Below are 23,312 nucleotides of genomic sequence, written 5' to 3' on the forward strand. Positions count from 1 at the left end.
TGTGTGTGTGTGTGTGTACGCCACATCTTCTTTGTCCCGTCATCTGTTGGTGGACAGTTAGGTTGCAGTAAGTAACCCCTTGAGTCTTTCATTTATCATAAGGCATTTGATGTTTGTCTGTGTTGTTGGGCCTATGACTGGTTCATTCATTCCTTCTTACTGCTGAGTAGAAATCCATTTCATGGACGTATCACTGTTTATTTCTCCATTTTGCCTGTTGGCATTTAGGTTGTTACCAAGTCTTTAGCAACTAAGAATCTAGCTGGTATAAATACTTGTGTGCAGGTGTTTGTGTGAACTAAGTGTTCATTTCTTTGGGATGAATACCTAAGAGTGGAATTACTGGGTCATATGGTAAGTGTACAAGAAACTGGCACCTTGTTCTTCAAAGTGGCTGCACCACTTTTCATTCTGGTCAGCAGGGCATGGGGGTTCCAGTGTCTCTGCACCTTCCCCAGTATTGGTATCGTCCTTTTAAGCCATTCTTACGGTATGTGGTGGCATCGCATTATGGCTTTGATTTGAATTTCCCTAGTAACTAATGATGTTAGGTATCTTTTTATGTGTTTGTCAGTTAAATCTCTTCTTTGGTGAAATGTCTGTTCAGATCTTCTGCCCATTTTTTCATTGAGCTGTTTGTTTTCTCCTTATTGAGTTTTGAGAGTTCTTTATGTATTCAAGATATAAGTCCTTTGGGGTGTTTTACAGATTCTTCCAGTCTGTGCTTTTCTTTTCATTCTCTTAACAGTATCTTTCAGTAGTAGAAGTTTTACATTTTAATGAAATCCAATTTATCAGTTTTTTCCCCTTAAATTTTCCTTTGGTGTCATATCTAAGGAATCTTTGCCTTACTCAAGAGTGCAGAGATTTTCTCCTATGTTTTCTTCTAGAAGTTTTCTAGTTTTAGGTTTTACGTTTAGTTGTACAATCCATTTCGAGTTAATCTTTGTGTGTGATGCAAGGTGTGGTCCATTATAGCAGGAGGCAGATTTCCTTAAGTATCTGTTGAAAAAGAAAAATTGTTCCTCAATAATTCTTTTGCACTCTAGTAACTAAACAGGGCTTTGAAAATGAGTTCCCTGGAAAACTGACCATAGGTCTTTATTCACTAGCTTTAAGAGTGATCCTCCAGTGGTCTGTAGCTCTCCTTTTCTGGAAAGTACTAGAAAGAACACCAGCCGTGACCTCCAGCTCCCCTCTGGTCTGGGTCTCCTACAGATGGTTTGTGGCGTTCTGGTTTCTCTGTGTACATCATTCTTGCTCAGCAGCCATGTATTGTAGGCAGTAAAAACTAGTATCTCTTTGACTGCAGGCTGTCTGCTTCCCTGGCACCAACCATGTTCACTGTTGGGCAATCTTATCGACAAGGGGAAGGGCCCTAACGTGTATTAAAAACTTGCTCTGGGCCTGGAACTTTGCTGAGTCAAGAAGTCCTCTGTGGCATAAAGTAGCATGGAGTCTGTCATGTAGATGAGTCAGTGAGAGCTGTTCAGAGTCATCCAGCTAGTAAGAAGGCCCAGCCAGACTGGCCTCACTCCACAGCTTTCCCTTGCTCCATTATTCCTCACTGGCCCCTCAGTCCCCTCCTGTGCGTTTGGCGGCACGTCACCAGAGCACTCCCACCCAGCTGGCGGCAGGCGCTCTGAGAAGCATGCCGGTGCAGTTGCTCTTGGCTGCTTAGCTTTCTTCCTCTTGGCTAATTTTAATTTACTTCATTTCCCCCCATTTGACGTTGTGACTTTCACCTTTAGAATGGCTGGTTGGCTGCCATCGTATTCTTTGTGAATTGTCAAAATGCCCTTATTGCTGTTTATTTTCCTCCCTACGATTAGGAATTGTGCGAGTGTGTGATGGAGAAGGAGGTCGGCTGGTTAGATCTTATCTTGGGCCACCTGCAGTATTTAGTCGTTCCAGGGAGGGGAGTGTTTGTGTTGTGTTTTTTAATCATCTCCATTCCTTTCCTAACCGGGTCGGGGCGGTCTTTGTCACGTGGACCGCCCCCTGCCCACCTTCACCTCTAGCAGCCGTCTTGGTTGGGAGCCCCCCAGACACGCACGTTCAGCACAGCGGGGACTCGGGCATAACACTTCGGGTGCTCCCTCCTGCTCTTCTCTTCCCGTCTCTCTGGACTTTATCCCAGTAAATGAGCACAACTGGGAGTTCTCACTTTAGCAGAAGCCCCCATGTTATTTCATGTGTTTGGACCTGGTTACCTTCAGGCATTCCTGACAGTAGCCACTCTGAACTGAGCGAGTTCCCTTCTGTTTTTGAAAGTTACTGTCCATTTCAGGCACCATCGCAGACCTCTCCCCTTTCGAAATCTTGGAGTGTTAGCAGCTGAGCTTGGCTTTGCCTGTGTCCCTGCCAGCCCTGTTTTATAGATGAAACAATGCATGATACCACGGACACAGTGGCACCTTGTCTACCTTGCTTTCTTCTTTTTTTAAAATTTATTTTTAATGCCATTTTTTGGGGGGGGGGGATTAGGTTTCTTTGTTTGGTTTTAACGGAGGTACTGGGGATTGAACCCAGGACCTCATGCATGCTAAGTACACACTACTGCTGAGCTGTACCTTCCCCCACCCCTGCCACACTTTCCATGGTGAACACACTCTTCCCTGACTTAATTCCCATTCAGTCGGCTCTAGACAGGTGTGGTCCAGGCCCTGGCCTGGGGGTGCTGCTGCTGCCATAGCAGAAACTAGCATGAATGGAGCAGGGCTTCTAACTTTGGAGTGAAACTGTTGGTAACGGAAGAGACTCCTTCAGTCCAAGAACACTGTAGCCCGTGTTGCTGAAATTGGAGAAGGTTCTAAGCTGCTTTTGCCCCTTTCAGCATCTCTGAACCCCCACTGGTCAGCATCCCTCCACTTTCCAGCCACCAGCGCCTGAGATTTCTCATCCTGGTGCCAGTCACACGGCACACAGAAACCCAGTCTCCTGGGACTGTAGCAGGGATCTTGATGCGGTGGAAGGATCCAGACCCCATCTCAGCCACTCACTAGCTGTCTTGCATCTGTAAAATGGGGGTATTGGTACCACTGAATTGGGCTACATGAAGATTCAATGAACTAAGCACCCAGCATGCTGGCTAGCAAAGAACTCGGCATGTGTGCTCCCCGAGAGAGTGTGAGCTTCCACATTTTAACTCCTCTAAAAATCAACAGAGGCTCCCGAGCAGGGAGTCACTTCCTCACTCCTGCCTGTGATGTTTCTGCAGTGTGGCCGTCTTGCTGGGCACCGCTCTCCATAGACAAGACCCGTCCGTGGACTTCCTCCAGCTGTGGCTGTCCCGCCGCCTGGCCCCAGCCCCGGCCTTGATCGAAGCTGTCTTTGCAGCTGGCACCAGCCACGCTGCTCTCTGCTGGTCCTTCTGCTCTCCTCTCGGGGCTGTCCTCTCCTTGTTCATCTTGTTTTGTCCTTTCCCACCAGGAAGCATCTCGGACAGCTCGGCCAAGCTCTTTGAAGTCCCTGACACGTGGTAACCAAGACCCAAGTGGAACAAATCGCTGGTGCTGTTGCTGAGAAAGAAAGAACCAGCCGGCACGTTTGGAAGCCATACTGTGTTTAGTTTAACAAACTGCTCTGGGAGGGGTTGAAACCAAGTGTGTCTCCTACAGAGTCCCAGTTTTTTTTTTCACGGCTGTGTTTCTTTTCTTCCTTTTTTAAAGTCAACTCTCCACTGGCACTCAGCACGGTTGTAGGCTGTCATAAATGTGTATGTGATTAACCAGTTAATTATTTGTTGCTCGTGTGAAGCCCTTCCTGTCATGAATTAGTGTCTAAGAAGCCACCTGATGGGGAAGGTCGGCCATGAAATACACATGAAGAGCCGACCCTCTCGAGTGCTGTGATCATGAATTTGGGATTGAACTCTTGCCTGCTTCGTCCACCTTCCCACGCTCAGGTCTGGAGCAGCCCCAGCACGTGGGTACCATCTCCTGGTAGGGAATTCAATTGTGTCTGCCCGCTTCCCACTACAGCTGCCTAAACACATGAAGCTCTCAAGCTTGTTTTTCCAGCAGGAAAATGTCTACCGCTGTCAGCATATGCCTTGGCCTTTGGGGCATATTTATTTAGAGGGGTGTTTTTTTCCCCTAAGATGTGAGTTTCTCGTATGAGTGAGAAGTTAATTTCTGTTACTCCATGTAGTGCTGTGTTCACGTTTCAGTGTCTTAGCCTGGTGTCTTCTCTGTTTGTATGAGTGGGTCTGGGGGTGAGCTGGCGAGTGTGAGTACTTGTGTGTGTGTGTGTGTGATACCATGACAAATCTACAACATGTACCAGCCCTTTCTCTGTTGAAACAGATCACAACAGCGACAGAATTCCGTGGATCTGCTTCAGTAGATCTGCTTCATTATCGATCATTGTTAGATATTTAACATTTTTGTATCATGGAAATAAAAATGAAAAATGTATTTCCAAAAGATGAAAATTAAAGAAATTTTCATAGGATTCTGGTCTTTTCCTTTTTTTTTTTTTTTTTAAATAAGTGAATGATGTACTTGATCTCTGTATACACATATTTCTTTCTAAAGATCACCCCTAAAAAGCTCTGGTAAGTCACTAAGCCTGGTACTTATGGATTTTATTTTTCTTTCCTTTTCTTTCCTTTCTTTTCCTTTCCTTTCCTTTCCTTTCCTTTCCTTCCCTTCCCTTCCCTTCCCTTCCCTTCCCTTCCCTTCCCTTCCCTTCCCTTCCCTTCCCTTCCCTTCCCTTCCCTTTCCTCTTTTCTTTTCTTTTCTTTTCTTTTCTTTTCTTTTCTTTTCTTTTCTTTTCTTTTCCTTTCTTTTCCTTTCTTTTCTTCTAACCCCTAATACCTGCCTTAATGAGTCAGATGCCTGGTGCTGGCGTGGAGCCCATGATAAATGGTATAGGAGGGGTTGCATCTTTTTCGTGGTGGGAAGGATCTGAGCTCCTAACTCTGATCAGAATCCGAGGTGTTGTGGGAATTCAGGTTTGTGAGACACTTTTCCCAGTTAAGAGCCTCTTAACATCCCCCCCCCCCCCGATCTTCTGCAGGAGTTTGATAGCCCCAGAGTTACAGACCCAGACTTGGCAGGAAGGCGCTTCCACCCCTCCTCACCTCTGTCACTGGGCACAACCCAGTGGGAAAGTGTAGAGGGAGGGTGTGATAGAGGGTGAAGACAGACAAAGGAGTATGTGTACAGGCAGGAGCTTGAAAGGAGCTGCTGGACTCTGCTGAGTCATTAAAACCTACAGGTAGAAAACAGGTGGCACCTGACACTTCTTTTAACAGAAAGAACAGGAGCGAAGACCAATGCAAGACCGTGATTGGTGGACATATGAAAAGTACTTCTGGCCTAATGAGCAATCCTGGCGTGGAAACCCACAGCGTGGAGTGGCCAAACAGCCCCCACCCGGGGCTGAGCCTCAGGGAGAGAGATCAGGGCCTGTTGCTCTGAGGTAATGAAATTCTTCAGTGCCCCTGAAGCCCAGTTCTCCCTGCTGTAAACCTCCCGAAAAGGTTAACAGACACACAGGTTGCATCCCTGTCACTTCTGGTCCAGAGAGGAGCTTGAGAGCAGACGGCTTTCTAGAAAGGGCCCCAGAGCTTCATGGAATGTACTTGCATCCTAACTCCAGCTGTGTGTTCCTGGGTACATTGTTTACCCTCTCTGAGCCTCAGTTTCCTCAACCATAAAATCGGGATAATAAACCTCTCATTGGATGGTTGTGAGGATCGAATGAAGCCATGTAAAACGCCCAGCACACACTAGTGTACAGTAAGTCATAGTGATGTTTGAAAATGATGCTTTTGATCTGAAACCCCAATTGGAGCTGACATAGCTGTGGTCACGGGGAGTCTGGCTTAGCATTAAATACCCAGCTGATCCCTGGGTCATGCCCAGAACCCTAATTTCCCAACTGTAGCAAATGACTCAGAACAGGCGAACTGGGGCCCTCGTCCCCCACACAAACACAGGCTTTCTCGACGTCTCTTCTGGGCCTGAAACCTCTGGATGCTGCTCTGGCTTTTGGGTCCTGAGGCCCAGGGGCACATTATGATGATGGGGCTGTGGTTCTGGGGTTTCTTACATACTAGAGCCAAACCTGGAGGCAAGCATGGAAGTGGGGACCTCGGTGTTTCCCTTCAAGCAGTTTTGTAGTTCTTCGACTTTAGAGCTGGGGAGGATATTGAGTACTGCAGCTCTGTCCTTTTTTTCTAGCTTTGTATTTGTCCAGGTCCCTCCCTCCCCAAAATTTTATTATGAACATTTTCAGACATACAAAGAAGTTGAAAGAATTGTTCAGTGAACGCCCATTTCCTCACCACCTAGATCGTACAGTGACCATTTTGCTGTATTTGCTTTATTACATAACCATTCAGCCACGCCTCTACCCCTCCATCAGTACATCTTAGTCTGCGATGTATTTCTAAGTAAGTTGCACACATTCGTGCACGCCCCCTCCCGAATACTTCTGTGTGCTTGTCATGAGCCACAGAGTTTAGTATGTGTTTCTATCTGAGGGTCAGTGGGGGTAAAATGTATAGTGAAATGCTGAACTCTTCAGTGTACCATCTGATAGGTTCTGACAAATGCAACAAAAACGATCAAGACACAGAACATCGCCGTCACCCCCAGAATGTTCTCTCTGCCTCTTCCCAGTCCACCCCTGCCCCGTCCCCACTCTAGAGGTTACCCACTGGTCTGAATTTTTTCATCGCAGATTAGTTTAACCTCTTCTAGACCTTCATGAAAATAGGATCATGAAGTACGTGCTCTTTGGTGCGAGGCCTCTTTCACTCGGCTTTTGAGATTCATCCACGTCATCGTGTGTATCAGTAGTTCCTTCCTTTTAATCGCTAAGTATGCGTGAACCAGTCTGTGTATCCATTCATGATGGACAGATAATTGGGCTGTTCCCCTATGATGAATAAAGCTGCTAGGAACATTCTAGTACACGTCTTCTTGAGAACAGAAGCTGTCATTTTGGAGGGTAAATACCAAAGAATGGAATCACTGGATGACAGGATAGGTGTATGTTTAGTTTTATAAGAAACTTCCACATCTTTTTCCAGAGTGGACGTATCATGTATGGGAGTTCCAGTAGCTCCCTTCCTTGGCAATAGTTGGCATGGTTGGTCTTTAGCCATACAGTAAATCTCCTTGCAGTTTTCTTTTGCATTTCCTTGATGACTAATGATGAGGTACTTACTGGCCATTTGTATATATTCCTCTGTGCCTCTTCAGTTCTCTTACCTATATTTTGTCAAGTTGTAAGTCTATTATCAAATTGTAGATGTTCTTGTGTATTCTGGACATTAGTCCTTTGTCAGATGGTTGTTTTGTAGACGTTTAATTCAAGTCTATGGCCTTCTTGTTTCTTTTTTTTTTTTCCTGTAGTTTTACTGAAATACAGTTGACACGTAACATTGAGTAAGCTTATGGTTTACACCGTGTTGATCTGATAACACACACACATTGCAAAATGATCGCCACCACTGCCATCACATCACATAGTCACCATTTCTTGTTTTGTGGTGAGAACATTAGGGATCCACTCTCTCTCAACAACTTGGTTTGTTTGTTTTTTAAATGAATGATAATTGACTTACAGTATTATATTAATTTCAGGTGTACAACATAGTGATTCAATGTTTTTATACATCACAAAGTGATCACCATGCTAAATCTTGTTACTACCTGTCACCATACAAAGTTATTGCAATATTATTAACCATATTCTCCATGTTGAATATTATATCCCTGTGACTTTATTTTATAACTGGAAGTTTAATACCTCTTATTCTCCCTCACCTATTTCACTCATCCCCCTACCCCACAATAACTTGTTTTCTTAACAGTATATTTTGCTGGGCAGAAGTTTTTAATTTTAATAAAGTCTATCTTATCAATTTTTTCCTAAGAAATATCTAAGTTGTAAAGATACTCTCTTATGTTTCTTCTAGAAGCTTTGTAGTTCTAGTGTTTATGTTTAAGTCTTGCTATCCATCTTGAATACATTTTTTTGTATACAGTGTGAGACAGGAGTTGAGGTCCCCTAACTGATGTAAATATCCAGTTCTTCCAGCACAATTTGTGAAGAAGATTGCTTTAGTGCCTTGCTCAAAAAGCTATCTTAATAAGATTAACATGCAGAAATCAGTTGCATTTCTTTACACTAACAATGAAATACCAAAATATCAGAAAAGGAATGTAAAAAAAAAAAAATCCCTTTTAAAATCACATCAAAAAAAAAAACAAAACCCCAAAACTTACCACTAAGCCTGACAAAGAAGGTGAAAGACTTCTACGCAGAGAAATACAAAACAATGATTAAGGAAATTAAAGAAATGGAAAAATACCCCATGCTCTTGGGTTGGAAGAATCAATATTGTTAAAATGGCCATACTACCCAAAGCAATCCAATCTACAGATTTAATGTGATCCCTATCAAATTACCCAGGACATTTTTCACAGAACTAGAACAAATAATGCTAAAATTTATATGAAATCTCAAAAGACCCAGAGTTGCCAAATCAATACTGAAGAAAAAGAATGAAGCTGGAGGAATAACACTCCCAGACTTCAGACAATACTACAGAACTACAGTAATCAAAACAGTGTGATCTGGGCACAGAAACAGACGTGTATCAATAGAACAGAATAGAGAGCCCAGAAATAAGCCCACACACTTACAGTCAATCTTTGACAAAGAAGACAAGAATATACAATGGAGAAAAGACAGTCCCTTTAGCAAGTGGTGTTGGGGAAACTGGGCAGCCATGTATTAATCATAGAACACTTCCTCACACCATACACGAAAATAAACTCAAAATGGCTTAAAGATTTAAACATAAGGCAAGACACTATGAACCTCCTAGAAGAAAAAATATGCAAAGTATTTTCCAGCATAAATCTTAGTGATGTTCTCTGAAGGCAGTCTACCCAGGCAATAGAAATAAAAGCAAAAATTAACAAATGGGACCTAGTTAAACTTATAGGCTTTTGCACAGCAAAGGGAATGATAAACAAAACAAAATGACAACCTACAGAATGGGAGAAAATATTTACAAATGATGCAACTGACAAGGGCTTAATTTTCAGAATATATGAAGAGCTCATACAACTTAATAACAAAAAACAAACAACCCAGTCCAAAAATGGGCAGAAGAACTAAACAAGCAAGGCTCCAATGAAGATATACAAATGGCCAATAGGCACATCAAAAAATGCTCAGTATCACTAATTATCAGAGAAGTGCAAATCAAAACTACAATGAAGCATCACCTCACACCAGTCAGAATGGCCACCATTCAAAAGTCCATGGATGATAAATGCTGGAGAGGGTGTGGAAAAAAGGGAACCCTCCTACACTGTTGGTAGGAATGTAGTTTGGTATAACCGTTAGGGAAAATAGTACGGAGATTCCTCAAAAAAACTAAAAATAGATGTAATGTATGATCCAGCAATCTCACTCCTGGGCATATATCCAGAGGGAATGCTAATTCAAAAAGATACATGCACCCCAGTGTTCATTGCAACACTATTTACAATAGCCAAGATATGGAAGCAATCTAAATGTCCATTGACAGACAACTGGATAGAGAAGTTGTGGTATATATATATATATATATATATATATATATATACAGTGGAATACTACTCAGCCATTAAAAAGGAATAAAATAATGCCATTTGCAGCAACATGGATGGACCTGGAGATTGTCATTCCAAGTGAAGTAAGCCAGAAAGAAAGAAAAATACCATATGATATCACTCACATGTGGAACCTAAAAAAAAAAAAAAGACACAAATGAACTTATTTACAAAACAGAAACAGACTCAGAGACATAGAAAACAACCTTATGGTTACCAGAGGGGAAAGAGGGTGGGAAGGGATAAATTGGGAGTTTGAGATTTGCAAATACTAACTACTATATGTAAAATAGATAAACAGCAAGGTCCTACTGTATAGCACAGGGGACCGTATTCAATATCTTGTAGTATCCTATAATGGAAAAGAATATGAAAAGGAATATAAGTATGTATATGTATGACTGAAGCATTATGCTGTACACCAGAAATTGACACGACATTGTAAACTTACTATACTTCAATTAAGTAAATATAAAAATGGGGGAAAAAAGTCTATCCACTTAATAACAAACATGGGTCTTGAGTGTGTGTTTTAAAAGCATGCTGTTATTACTGCCAAACACTAGCACAGAGAGGGTCTCACTGTTCCTGCATGTACAGCTCCTACTTGGACGATTTTGCAGCCCTTCTCTGGACATGGAGAGGAAAATGCTTGGACCCTTGGTTCCTTCTGAAGCCAGGCCGCTCTCTCCTGACCTGGGAAACTAGTGCATGTTAAATATAGTTCCATCTTTTTGAATGCTTTTTTTTTTTTTAATCTCATGACTTAAGTTTCATGACTTCAACTGAAATCTTTTTTTTCCCCAAATGATTCATGGAGGAAATCTCTGCATCCGATTTTGTCGAGGAGGGGAAATAGAATACCCAAAGGCCAGTTCGTGTTTCTCCTATGAGGTGAGAGCCACACTCTCCTCCATGTAGTCTGGTTGCAGCTAAAAGCAGCTCACGTTGTCCTCAGCCGCTTGCCCATTTCTGCCTCAGCCTCCTGCTTTTTCCAGGCCTGTCCTGAATCTGAACTTGAGAAAGCTCTTTGGTGGGGCTGGGCCTGGTGAAATTGTCCACCAACTGGGTGATGTTTTGAAAATGAAAATGTTTTAGATAAGATCATCCTATCGAAAAAGAACAGACAACAAAAAAGACGGCCCCCCCCTTTTTCTTTCTTTTTTTGGGAGTGGAAGGATGGACTTTAATCCATATTTCATAAGAAAAGAGATTGAATCTCCATGCCTATTTTTCTTAAGTGAGGACATAGGGAAATAGGGGTCTAGAAAGCTTAAGAGCAAAGCACCTTGCCTGGTGTGCAAATTTGTGGACTTATGCAGAGCCCTAAGGGGAGGGAAGCCTTATGCGCCCCTGCCCAACTCATGTGACTTGTCCATGGAAAATCCTGCTGTCGCTCTGAGACCACTCGGAGAACTAGTGACCAACCTGCCTTCTGACGCTTGCCTCCTCCAGCTCTAGGATGGGAGGGTCCAGCACCCTCACTTGGTCACCGTGGCAGGTGCTCCAAGCCCAGAGGGTGGAATCTCCGTTACTGGCAGCGGCCAGACCACCAGAAACACTTGGCTGACAGTGGTCCTCTACCACGTTCTAGCTGGTGATGAGGGTAAAACCTCTTTGCGTATCTCCCCTCTGTGCACTGCCGTCTGGTTAGCGGGTCTCTTATAACCAATACCCAGAATCTGGTAATTCAGAGTTGTTCATTTTAGTCCGGAAGGACTATGCTTACCTGACAGTTTGTCCTCCCTTTGTTGAATGGAGTAAAACTTAAATAGCATCTCGGAACGCCGTGCCTTCAAGTTACCTTTACAAATGATCATGACTCAGAAGCTTGGGCTTCTGCCCACATTTGGAGGCTAGGTCTAAGTCGGGGAAAAAATGGAGTGTCCTCTGGGTGTCTGGGTTGTTTTTACAAAGCCCCGGAATTCTCCATTGTCCAGGTGACTTCATCTTCCGCCGGCTGTGCGTGAATCACCAGGCACTTGGCGTCCCGGTGGATGGGCTGATAGGAGCACCCCACCTTACGGAGCCTCAGAGCCCTCATTGTCTCCCTTTTCCATCCTCTCATCCCCACGCAGGCTCCTGAAGAGTTTCCATTAATAACAGGCGTTGAGGAAACCACACATTAGAGGCAGCGTGCTCCGGTGCACGGCGGCTGCTCTCCCGGATCCGAGATCCGGGATCACGCTGGCTGCCGCTCGCCAGCTGTGCGAGCCCGAGGACGCTGGCTGAGTTCCCGGTGAGTCAGGAAGGACCCCCGCCCCGCCCCTCGCCGCCAGCGCCCGGGTCCCTGGGAGCGAAGACAGGGAGAGAGCGCTCACCAAGGCCCTCCCCGCTCCCTACCACTGTTCGCTTTCACTAGGGAAAAACAAGCCTCTACCCCGCATCCCCTTGCTTTTATCTTGTTTTCTTTTTTTTTTAAATAATTCTTTTCCTCCCGTGCTCTACCACTGAGCTCTACCCTCCACCCCCAGGAGTCTCCTCTTGAAGACATATACCCCTGCTCTCTAGAACTTCCCACTTTAAACTCCCCCTCCAGTATTCCACCCTTGCTCTTCGAGAGTAGTTTCTTCTCTAGGGCACTGTGTGTTTTTTCTGTAATTGATAACAGGAGTGGACTTCACGACTCTGCGAAGCGTAGGTACTCTGACCCCTACTTGAAGATAAAACTGAGGCTCAGGTGACCTAGAGATGAGGTCAGTGGCGAAGCTGGAATTCAAACCCCAGGAAGTCTGACTGTGACGCCCACGTGCCTCACCACCACCCGATGCCGCCGCACGTCCGCAGGAAGCACGTGGCCTGGAGAGAAGACGAGGAGACGACAGCTGAAGCGCCAAGGGAGTCAGGTGGCCGGAATCCCTCCGCATCCGCGAGTCTCATCTCCCGTCCTGTATGCATCTGGGGGTCGGTGCCCTGGGTCGGGGCCGGACTTTCTCTCTGCACTCTCCGGACGTCCATCCGGGGTGCCAGGAGCGGAGTTCTGCACACACCTGCACCCTCCTCTTTCTCAAGGCCATGGCAATCATAAAGGTTTGTCCACGTCTCAAACTGTTTCTTAAGCGACAGCTTCCCAGAAAGGGGATGACAGCATCAGGGAGCAGAAACCTCTTAAGGCTCTCGCTCTGTACGGCCAAATTGCTTTCCAGTTTACCTTCCTGCCAAAGGACTACCAATCCTGAGTAGGCGCGGCGTCCAGAACGCCCTACCCGTGAGCCAGCTAATCATGTCCTTCCCAGAGGAGGCCATGCCGAGGCCCAGAGCCAGGATGAGAGAGACACGCCCAGCTCTTTGAAGCTCCTCGTTCCTAGCAGGGAACGTTCCCATCAGCATCACCTGAGAACTTGCTAGAAAGGCAAACGCCCGGGCCTCGCCCCAGTGGTACTGAGTCAGAAACTCCGGGGGTGGGGCCCAGCAGTCTGGAAAGGAGCCCTCCAGGTGTTTCTGGTGCTGGCCCAGGTCTGGGAACCATGGGGCCTGAGGAAGCTGCCTTGGCTGCAAGGGAAATGCACACACTTGCTAATAAACCTGTGCCTGCTCAGGGCAGATCCCAGTGCAAGGTCACTTCCATCTCTAGTTCATGGTAAGTGTTGGCACCTCATAGCTCATTCATATCTTTACTCTGGATAATTGGGACCATGTGGAAAATGTCACTCTTGCTTTCATGTGAAGGGTCTGGGTCTCGGAGACACTTGTTATTTCAGACTCAGAGGTTTATTATGTGCCAGGCACATTATTATTATCCCCTTTGTTCCCTCGGGTGGGGAAAGGAAAGCTTAGAGCAGTTTAGAAACATCCTAAGGTCACACAGCTAGTAAGTGGCAGCACTGAAATTGGAACCCACTCTGTCTGCCAAAGGCTGGGCTCTGAGCGGCCACACTCTGAGGGAAGGAGTGGGGATGCTTACATAATGTGGGAGGTTTTCAAACGATGGAGTTTGTAGCTGTTGTTCTGGAAGCTTCCGAAGCTGGATCTCGAGTGGATCGGAAAGTGGCTTTCCCCTGCACCTTCTCACCTCTGACCCCGACCAACCAAAGTGGGTCTTGGGCGTGCGTAGCCCTTCCCTGGTTGCCATTTCCTAGTACACAAGTGTGGTGAACTCTTCCTCTCCCTTGACTTGCTTTAACTTGACCCATAGGAATTGCTTCTGGAGTGTTCAGACTCCAGGCATCCCCTGCAAGGTAAGTGTCTCCATTGCGTGTCACTTGTCCATGACACTTACTGTAATGAGTTCTCAAACCCTGTCTCAGATGGGTGGGTACAGCTCAGTGGTAGAGCACATGCACGAGGTCCTGGGCTCAATCCCCAGTACCTCCGTTAAAATTTTTTTTAATTTTAAAATTTATTTATAATAATATTTTAAATAAATTTATTTTATTAAAAATAAAATTCAAATCCTGTCTCAAAGGACAGGTGGTGGCCAGAAGGACTTGGAAGGGCCGGGATCTGAGGGGACATGGACACTGAGGGTGGCCCTGTGGGGTTCCTCTGCTCCACCACCTCACTCAGGGGTGAGCCTACACTTCGGGGTTCACACTGGCACTCTGGCTGGCTCCCCTGATGCTTCTTGGCTCAGCTTCTGGGCTGAGGAGGCGGGTGTGCCAGCGGCTAGAGCAGACCAGGCGGGCCAGGCTCCTCACTCGCCGAAGGAATCCCCTGCAGAGGCTTGCAGCGGAACAGGAGAGCCTCCAAATATTCCCTTTTGGGGCTGCGGAAAGGGAAGCCAAACGAAATGCGAAGAGGTGTCTGAAAGCCCAGAGGAAACCAGGAGGCCTTTCCAGAAGTTCTATTTGTGGCAAGAAACCTTGGCATGGGGCAGCCGGCTCCATGGCAAAAATAGACCAGGGTGCCGAGAAACGGCTCCATTTTGGAGGCAAGTGTCCCTCTGCAGAGGAAGAGCACTTGCGCCAGAGTTGGGGGTGCCCTGCCCCTCTCTGCTGCTTCCCTCTGGACCCCAGCACCAGAAAGAGAGAGAGAGAAAAGCTAAACACTTTGAAATGAACTGTTGGGTATCACTGTGCCATTCCTGTCATAAATATGGCCCCTGGAAACAGAGCGACAAGAAGATTTCATACAAACGCCTGGCAACCAAATGGGGCCACAGTCCATCCTCGTGTTGGCCAGGACCGACTCCCCATCACTATGTTCTTTCTGTCCTTTGCCTCCAAATGGGTGAGATGGCTGAGCAAAGGGCACAACGTGTAGCAGCAGGAGGGAGTGTGGCTGGACAGAAAGTGTAGACCTTGAAGGGATCCAAGACAGGACCCTAAGAAAGGTCAGCCTGGAGGCTCTTCTTTACACCAGGCTGACAGCCTAATGTGGGGTTAAAATGCCACCGTGAAAGAAGCAAATGAGATAGGACAGACTCCCGAGGTCCCTCCTGACTCTGGAGGTCCACCACTGCCATCTGTCCATTTGGGGGCTCATGGGGCTCCTCTCTTGGGCACAAGCTTCCACGTTCATAGGAGGGCTGCCCTTGCCTGTCCGCGGCAGTGACAGAACAGCACATACTAGCTGTAGATGTCTATCAGCTTCCTGACATCACGGTGGAACCAAGCCTGAAGGCTCTCTGGGTGGTCGTGAGTAACTCCATCGCATTTTCCTGGACTGCTGGCCACGTTAACGCTGCTAAGAACAGACACAAATATGTAGGGTCACCAATAGATTTGCACTCCTTGGAAAAGGGTGCTTTATTTTATGGCCCAAGCAAAGGGGCTTATACCCTGTATCTCCTTGGCTAGGACTGGGGTACATCAATCAAATCGGCTCACCCCTCCTCTCGCAGAAGATGGATAGGGCACCTCCCTCCCTTTCCCTCTTTTCAGCCAAGAACTGTCAACATCCAGCTGTGGCTTTGCACTCGGCTGCCACTCAGCCTGTTGGAGTTGAAAGGTCAAATGTCATCTGGAATTAGCAGCCTGGCTTACCAGCAGCTCTTCTGTCTTCACAGAACACGAGGGCAGCTGTCAGAGGGCTTAGGCAGGGACTAGAGAGGGAATTCCCTCTCTGCCAGTGGAGGAAAGTGCACCCATCCTGGAGGGAAAATGGCGAGATCTGCCCCCAGGAACTTTATAGCTGGTGGTTAAGCTCCCCATGCAAATAAAGCAGGTAGGAGAGTGAGGAAGGTTGTCAGGAAGATAGAAAGCAGGGCAGAGTGTGGTAAGGGGGAGGAAGCCCCACGCCAGGCCCTGGGGGCCCAGTGCATTGAAAGACCATCCATGAGCTGGATTCGGGAAGGCATTTGGTTTTGCAAGTATGAGCAGAAAAACCATTATCCACGTATTTCGAATGCTGGGCTGAGTCAAAATGGGTTGCTTTTTTCTGGAAGCATCCCATTTCTTTGAGCTGAACTTCTCCAGTCATGTCATTCTAGTAGGGGCCACCATGCACACAGCCCACCGTCCTCTGCAGGATGTTGGCATGCAACCCAGGCCCAGCCAATGAGAGTGCCTCATTGTCCTGGGCTGGCCCAATCACTTCCTGGGCAGATGGAGTCTCAGGGAAGTCTCATGCCTGTTCCAGACACTGTGCTAGAAGCAAGTGATCTGGGGTTGCTGGTTGCTGGTTGCTGGTTGCCGGTTGCCACTCTCCAATCCACGTTGAGAACCCACTTGCAATAGTAGAGAAGGACGACCCAGTTTGAGAGAGCACCTGGACGGCAGCACTGGGATCCTGGATCCGTTTGTACCCGGTTGCTAGATCTACCCCATCGTTTCCAGGTAAGAAAATCAGTAAATTATCACCCATCTGTTGCTTATCTTGGGCTGAGTAGCATTTCTGTGACTTGCCACCATCAAAGCCCTGGTGCACTTTCTATTACAGGGAATGTTTGGGTACAAGAAGGGCCCTGCAGTCTCTGAAAAGAGTGTGCTAGTATGTAATAATTGCAGACTTACATGAAGAGTAAAACAGAAATGTTTAGGTTAACTTGAGAAAGTCAAGTCTTTCCAGCCCCTTGAGAAGCACTCATTGACCTAGGACTAATTGATAGGCTAATAAGGAATCCTTCCTCTCCATTCATCCAGGGAGGTTCATTCACGGGGGTTAGTATTGGTTTGCAGGTAGATCAGGGTGAGTGAATGAAAGGAAAAGAAATTTCCTTACCCATGAAAAGGCCACCCAGATGTTGAGTTGACGAGCATCACTTCACCACCAGCAGAGCCGGTTTCTCTGGCAGGTCCTGGGGTTTGAAATGGTGTTCCCTGGCTAGGGAATGACCCATCTCTGCCAGAACCTTCCCTCCTACTCTACTGGGGGTCTGATTAGGATCTCCTCCAGAAGGAGGTGGCCTTGTGCCTGTGGTCGTTTCAGTCTGTGTGCCCCGGAGCCTGGGGCAGTCTGCCTTCACACACAGACCGTCTGTTACCCAGCCTTTTCGCTCTTTCAGTCCAACCTTCCCTATCACTTATTCTGAAATTGGGACCGTTTCCCAAACCAACAATTGCCCAGTCCACAGTGTTCTTTGCTGAGTGTCCCCACAGGAGAGACGGGAACACGGTGAATAAAAACAGCAATCTTTGCTCCCTGCCCTAGTACCAGGACTGTTTTGCCAGGCTGCTATTACATTCCATTCCTGTCTTCTGTTTGATTTCACATGATGTAAATTGTCTAGAAGATGGGCAGGAACTCTAGATGATCTCTTTCTAGAAGCATTGGAAGAAGGATGTTTTGTAATGAAACAAATTGGAAGTCAAGCCCAGACTTAAGCACTTACTTGCTTTTGACTTTGGATGAGTTCCATGTACTGCTGAACCTCAGCTTTCTGCTCTGTACTATGGGGATAATAATACTGCAGTGTTTAAGACTGGGTTGAGCTGTGAGTGACAGAGCTCTGAATTTGGTGGCTCAAAACACTCATGTAAAAGACACCTGTGGATGGTGGTTGCCAAGGGCTGAGGGAGGGGGAGAATGGGGAGTTATGTTTTAATAGGTATGGTTTCAGATTTATAAGATAAAACGAGTTATGGGGATGGATGGTGGTGATGGCTGCACAACAATGTGAATTGTACTTATTACTGCTGAGCTGTACCCTTAAATTGGCTAAGATGGTAAATTTTATGTTATGTTATTTTAACTCAGAAAATAAAATTATTAAAAAAAATTTTTGAGATGTATTAACCACCCCTCCCCCACCCCCCTAAAATACAAGACTCTCAAGGCAGGTAGTTAGGGCTGGTTGATTCAGTCCATGAAATCATCACAGACCCAGACTCCTTCAGTTTTTCTGCTCTAGCTTCCATTCCAAAGGTCACCTCATAGTCCAAAATAGCTGCTAGAGCGCCAGCCATTATGTTCCACACTATGAGAAAGAAGAACTACATTCTGACTCCCTTTTTAGGAACCTTCCCAGAAGTCTATCATGGAACTTCTGCTTATATTTCATTGGCTAGAATTTAGTCACATGGCCATTTCTGGCTTCAAGGGAGTCTAGGAAAGGTGGTTGTGGTAGGAAGCCTGGAATCCTTGCCTCCTGGTATTCACACTCTTGTGTAATTCCCTCCCCTTGAGTGTGGCCCCATCTTGGTAACTTTTTTTTAACCAATAGAATATGAGAAAAGTGATTGGATTAGGTCACAAAGAGATGGTGACTTTGATCTTGGGTGCCGTCTCTTGCTCTCTTGCTCTGAGGAAAGCCAGCCACCATGTTGTGAGCTGTCATGTAGAGAGACCCATGTAGCAAGGAACTGATGTCTCTGGCCAAAAGCTAGTGAGGACTGGAGGCCCTCAGTCCTACAGCCTCATGGGTGAGCTTGGAAGACCATCCTCCTCTAGTTGAGCCTTCAGATGACTACATCCCCAGTGGACATCTTGACTTTATCTCTTGAGAGACATGATCCAGAAGACCCACAAAACTGACCCACAGAAACTGCAAGATAATAGTTTGTTATTTTCAGCTAAGCGTTGGGGTTATTTGTTACCCAGCAGTAAATAACTAATACAGTTTTCCAGGTTTCTGTGAGTAAGAAGGAAAAGAAAGATGGAATTGGGAGGCAACCAACAGTCCCTGTCATGTGTACCTACCTCACAGGATTCTTGTGAGGATGAACTGAGGTAAGTGTACAAAGTGTCCACCTCCAATCTGCCAGCACCCAGGAAGTGCCTGAGGAGAGGCAAGTAGTGAAGGGCCACTATCCAGAGTCTGCTTCCAAGGCTTCTCACCAAACTCTTCCAGAAGACGCAGCTGTGCTGTGTCTAATATGTGCTTGCCCTTGCCTCCCTCTCTTATGGTTCAGACCCCCTCCCCAAATCCAACCAGTAGAATGATTACTCCTGCAAAACAGAAGATCCCCAAGCCAGCTAGTAGGCTCACAGAACAGTAAGATGTTAGAGGAAAAGGGGCTGAGAGCCCCTTGAATCCAGTCCCCCCAGTTATATTGTGAACCAGACACTTGCTCAAGATCACCCAGCCTCAAGGTAGAGGTGAGAGCTGGACACCCCCCTAGAAAGATGCCTGAAGTCTCTGCTCCACCTTCTTTCTACACTGATATGGGCTGAAGCAGAACCTCGGGTCTGAAGCATTTAGAGAGTTTTCCTGTAAAATGATAGCACTAGTTCAACTGAATTTTCTCTTCCCAAGAGGAGATGAGGTTAGGTGGGTGGGACAGGAAATGGTTTTGAGTGAATGAGTGTCATGTTTCTATCTGGTTTTCCTTTAGGCAATTGAAGATGATTCCTCTTGTCTGTCTAGAGAGACCTGAAGTCCATGCAGTGCCCCCAAGAGCCTGTCCCTCATGGATGTTACCGGGAGAAAAACCTAGAGAGTGTTCCCCTGGGTCCCACGGTAATGTGTGCATCTAACTGAGGCAAGAATTATCTTCCCCTTCATGTGATCACCCTTCTCCCAGAACAGAGGGATTTTGTCAGCCTGGAACAATGTGTACTCCTGAGTCATTTCATGTATCATGAAATCCCAATTTTTCAGAATGGGTTGAGACCAAGGTTTTCAGTGAAACTGTCCTGGGGGGAAAAATTGACACTAAGTCCCAAGACTTTTTTTCCCTTGATCTCCGTCCATCATGATGGAAGATAAAATGTACCAGTATTCTTGCCCCTGATTTTTTATTAGTGAACTAGGATATACAAGAACTTAATAAAATATTCACAAAAGGCTTAACTACATTATTAAAAACCTTCTTTACCAGTCCCTTTTCTCTTAGGCAGAGTGAGGTTCACAGCCTTGGAATGGGGCGGGGTGGGTGGTGAGGAGAGTTGAAGCCCTGCCCCTTTGTCTCTCAATCCCCGCCCACAGCCCCATCCCCACTTCACTGCTATTTAAAGCCTCACCTAGCCTTGCTCTCTGCTCACATCCTATCAGAGAAAGGCAGCGTTTGGACCTGTTGTCATCGTGGGTCTGAGTTGCCTGCGCCCTGGTGCTGGTGCTTTGAATTTCGTAAAAGCAACAATTTCTTTAAAATCAGTGAGTGTGAGGGGAGATGGGTGTATACGTGGGCTATTATTATTCTTTAATGCCGGGTTAACATGCTTCTGTAAGTTTGAAAAATGGACTCTGATAAGTTTCCAGCGTGAAGTTGCAGATGCTTAGCAGGGTCCTGCTTGGGGAACCCAACCAGTGTCAAATCTGTGTGAGCAGAGACTGGTCACTAAGGTCCCTGTGCGTGCCAAATTTGAAAAGTGACCCAGACCGAGACAGCATGGAGAGGCCCAGCACTCTGCATTTAGAAAGTGGATGCAACAAAATGATGCACAGAAGAGTCTGAACGCCCTCTCTTGTTGGGAGGGAGAGTAGACGGAGCTGTGTGTGTGTGTGTGTGCACATGCGTCCACATAGGGGGGCTTTGGGTGGGAGAAGAATTAGGAGGAAATTAATACTTTTATTCTGACAAGGAGGAGGAGCATTTATTAAGCAGTCGGGAGCAGGGTTTGTGTCCGGCTCAAGATATTGCGATGGGTAATTAATAGCCCTTTAGCTGAGCAACAGAGTTTGGACTGGTATATGCGTGATTGTTTTTCTTTAAGCCTGCCCCCATTATACTCTCTATTAGGAATCTGATATGCTTGAAAGATAAGTGAGTTGGCTGTTTGCTCACAATGGGCCTCTGTCAGTTAGTGTCACCCACAGGAAACGTTACCATTTGGGTTTTTGTGACCCCTGGCATCAGTATTTAGCTGGTGGCAACTCCCTGGCACTCACCTCTTCAGACCTTAGTGGGTGGCCTTGGAACCCCCGAGCTAAAACTGCATGCACAGAGGTCACTGGTCAAAGCGTGTCACTGTGGGGAGCCAGCTCATGCCAGGATTCATGGGAGGGGATATACTCTCGGCACATCGCTCTGTGTTTTCCTGTCTCTCAGTCCCACTGGCGATCCTGTGTTTGCAGGCAACCATGAATATTGTCCTTTCTTATGTCTTCAGAATACGAGTCAGCCTCAACTGCAGGGTAGCTGGCGCCTGGATGGATGGCTACCTTGGGCTGGACAGGGCAATCCAGATTGAGGAGAACATGGTAGGCTCACCCTGGCTCATGGGGTGGGTCACAGGATTCGCCCCATGAAGCTGGAGGGAAAACCTGGACCCTGAAGAGCTTTCTAAGGGAAGGCACAGCTTGCGGACTGCAGGAGGAAGTGGGTAGCCACTGCACATGGTTACTAAAAGCAATGACACTCAGGAAAGGAGTAATTACAAGAGCAGGCTGCTTGGTCACTAAGTCAGTGGCCCAAGGAGAGAGTTTAGTGCCATACCTGAGGACTCACCAATACATCTTTACGTTTTCCTCCTTACACATGTAGAGGAAAACTTGTTGAATTTTCTTTTTTTTTTTTTTTTTGTCATATGCTCAGCACTCTGTGAGATTTTTGGTTCCAGCAGGACATGCTGGTGTTTTAGCAAACAAGGACTTCTCACCTGATGCTTGTATAGCGCTAGACGGAATCATAACAGCGATAATAAGGGTGGGCACTCAGGCAGCCGTGCTGTGAGCTGAGATTGTTCTAAGTGCTTAGCGTGTGTTTAAGAGCTGACTCCTGGCTGAGAACAGGCAGCCGGGAGGGGCCAGAGGCTGGGCGGGGAGGAGCCAGCCGGCCTTTCTAGGAGGCTCCCCTAGTATTAGTTAGACAAATGACTTTTACTTCACAAACCTGATTTTTGAAAATGTCACAATCCTTAAACGTGTTTTTATTTAAAAAATCTTCCAGTTTTATTGAGTTATAATTGACATATAACATTGTGTAAGTTTGATTCATATTTATACATTGACATATAACATTGTGTAAGTGTACAACGTGTTGATTTGACACACATAGTGTACAATGTGTTGATTTGACACACATATTGCAAAATGATTACCACCATCCTGTTAGCTAACACCTGCATCTCATTACATAATTACCGATTTCTTTTTTGCCATGAGAACGTGTAAGATTTCCTCTCTTAGCAACTTTCAAGTATATATATAGTATTATGAAGTATAATCACCAGGCTGTACGTCAGATCCCTAGAACTGTTCATCTTATAACTGGAAGCATAACCTTTGACCAACATCTCATTTTCCCCACCTCCCAGCCACTGGTCACCACCATTCTGCTCTCTGTTTCAACAAGTCTGGCTTTTTTTAGAATCCACATATAAGTGAGATCAAGAAGCATTTGTCTTTCTCTGTCTGACTTATTTCACGTAGCTTAATACCCTCAGGTTTCATCTGTGTTGTTGCAGATGGCAGGATTTCCTTCTTTCTCCTGGCAGAATAATATTCCATAGTGTATATGTACACCGAGTCTTCTTCATCCAGTCACTGTTGATGGATGCTTTGGCTGTTCCCATTACGTTGGCAATTACGACTAATGCTGCAGTGAACATGGCAAAGCAGATACTATTTTCACGTCTTCTGAATATATACCTGGAAGTGAGATTGCTGGATCGTATGGTAGTCCTATTTTTAATTTTTTGAGGAACCTCCATATGGTTTGCCATTTGGCTGTACATTCCCACCAACAGTACACGAAGATTCTCTTTTCTTCACATCCTCAACAACACTTGTTATCTCTTGTCTTTTTGATGACAGCTATTCTAACAGGTGCGAGGTGATAGCTCACTGTGATTTTGATTTGCATTTCCCTGAGGATTAGTGATGTTGAGCACCTTTTCATGTCCCTGTGCCATCTGTATATCTTCTTTGGAAAAATATCCATTCAGTTCTTCCACCCATTTTTAAATCAAACTGTTTTTTGCCGTTGTTGGTTGTTTTGTTTTGTTTTTAACTATTGAGTTGTATGAGTTTTTTTCCCCCCGTAAGGATACAATGCCATTTTATTATTTTTTAAAATCTGTTTTTATATAAAGTGGCTAACATTTGTAAATCTCAGACTCTCAAATTTATCCCTTCCCACCCCCTTTCCCCAGTAACCATAAGATTGTTTACTGTGTCTATGAGTCTGTTTTGTAGATGAGTTCATAGTGTAGATGAGTTCATAGTGTCCTTTTTTTCTTCTTTTTTAAGATTCCACATATGATATCATATGATATTTTTCTGTCTCTTTCTGGCTTACTTCACTTGGAATGACAATCTTCAGGTCCATGTATGTTGCTGCATATGGCATTATTTTAGTCTTCTTTATGGCTGAGTAGTATTCCATAGTATAAATGAGTTATAAGAGTTTTTAGATATTTCAGATGTTAACCTCCCTATCAGACCTATCATTTGCAAATATTTTTTCTGATTTCATAGATTGTCTT

At 45.7% G+C, this 23,312-nt stretch overlaps 1 protein-coding gene and 2 long non-coding RNA genes across 10 annotated transcripts in view; 2 read left to right on the plus strand and 1 right to left on the minus strand.

The window, feature by feature from the left end:
* Nucleotides 1-4,455, plus strand: part of PARN (poly(A)-specific ribonuclease) — a 148,587-nt gene extending 144,132 nt beyond the window's left edge. For all 5 annotated transcript variants that reach the window (XM_010961112.3, XM_045521250.2, XM_010961111.2 and 2 more), the window contains one exon: nt 3,433-4,455. In XM_010961112.3, coding sequence (XP_010959414.1) covers nt 3,433-3,485 — 53 coding nt within the window. In that variant the 3' untranslated portion in view covers nt 3,486-4,455. The remainder of the gene's footprint in view (nt 1-3,432) is intronic.
* Nucleotides 4,456-6,317: 1,862 nt separating this feature from the next.
* Nucleotides 6,318-16,987, minus strand: LOC123618562 (uncharacterized). Of its 2 annotated transcripts, none has more exons than XR_006727015.2 (3): nt 16,728-16,987; nt 11,356-15,251; nt 6,318-9,760 (listed from the first exon to the last, which is right to left on the minus strand). It is a non-coding gene; the product is annotated as an uncharacterized LOC123618562 (long non-coding RNA). The 2 variants fall into 2 exon arrangements; XR_006727014.2 differs by having other exon boundaries at nt 6,318-10,691.
* LOC123618565 (uncharacterized) overlaps nt 10,386-23,312 on the plus strand; it is a 160,439-nt gene continuing 147,512 nt past the window's right edge. Inside the window, exons 1-6 of one of the 3 annotated variants that reach the window (XR_012500361.1) lie at nt 10,386-10,520; nt 11,705-11,865; nt 12,238-13,206; nt 16,146-16,342; nt 18,573-18,674; nt 19,280-20,040. This is a non-coding gene — a long non-coding RNA (uncharacterized LOC123618565). Of the gene's footprint in view, nt 10,521-11,704; nt 11,866-12,237; nt 13,207-16,145; nt 16,343-18,572; nt 18,675-19,279; nt 20,041-23,312 lie in introns of those variants that run through there. The other 2 variants (XR_006727020.2, XR_012500362.1) reach the window with 2 other exon arrangements.

The sequence above is a fragment of the Camelus bactrianus genome, chromosome 18, assembly GCF_048773025.1.
Source record: "Camelus bactrianus isolate YW-2024 breed Bactrian camel chromosome 18, ASM4877302v1, whole genome shotgun sequence".
NCBI classification, from domain to species: Eukaryota; Metazoa; Chordata; class Mammalia; order Artiodactyla; family Camelidae; genus Camelus; species Camelus bactrianus.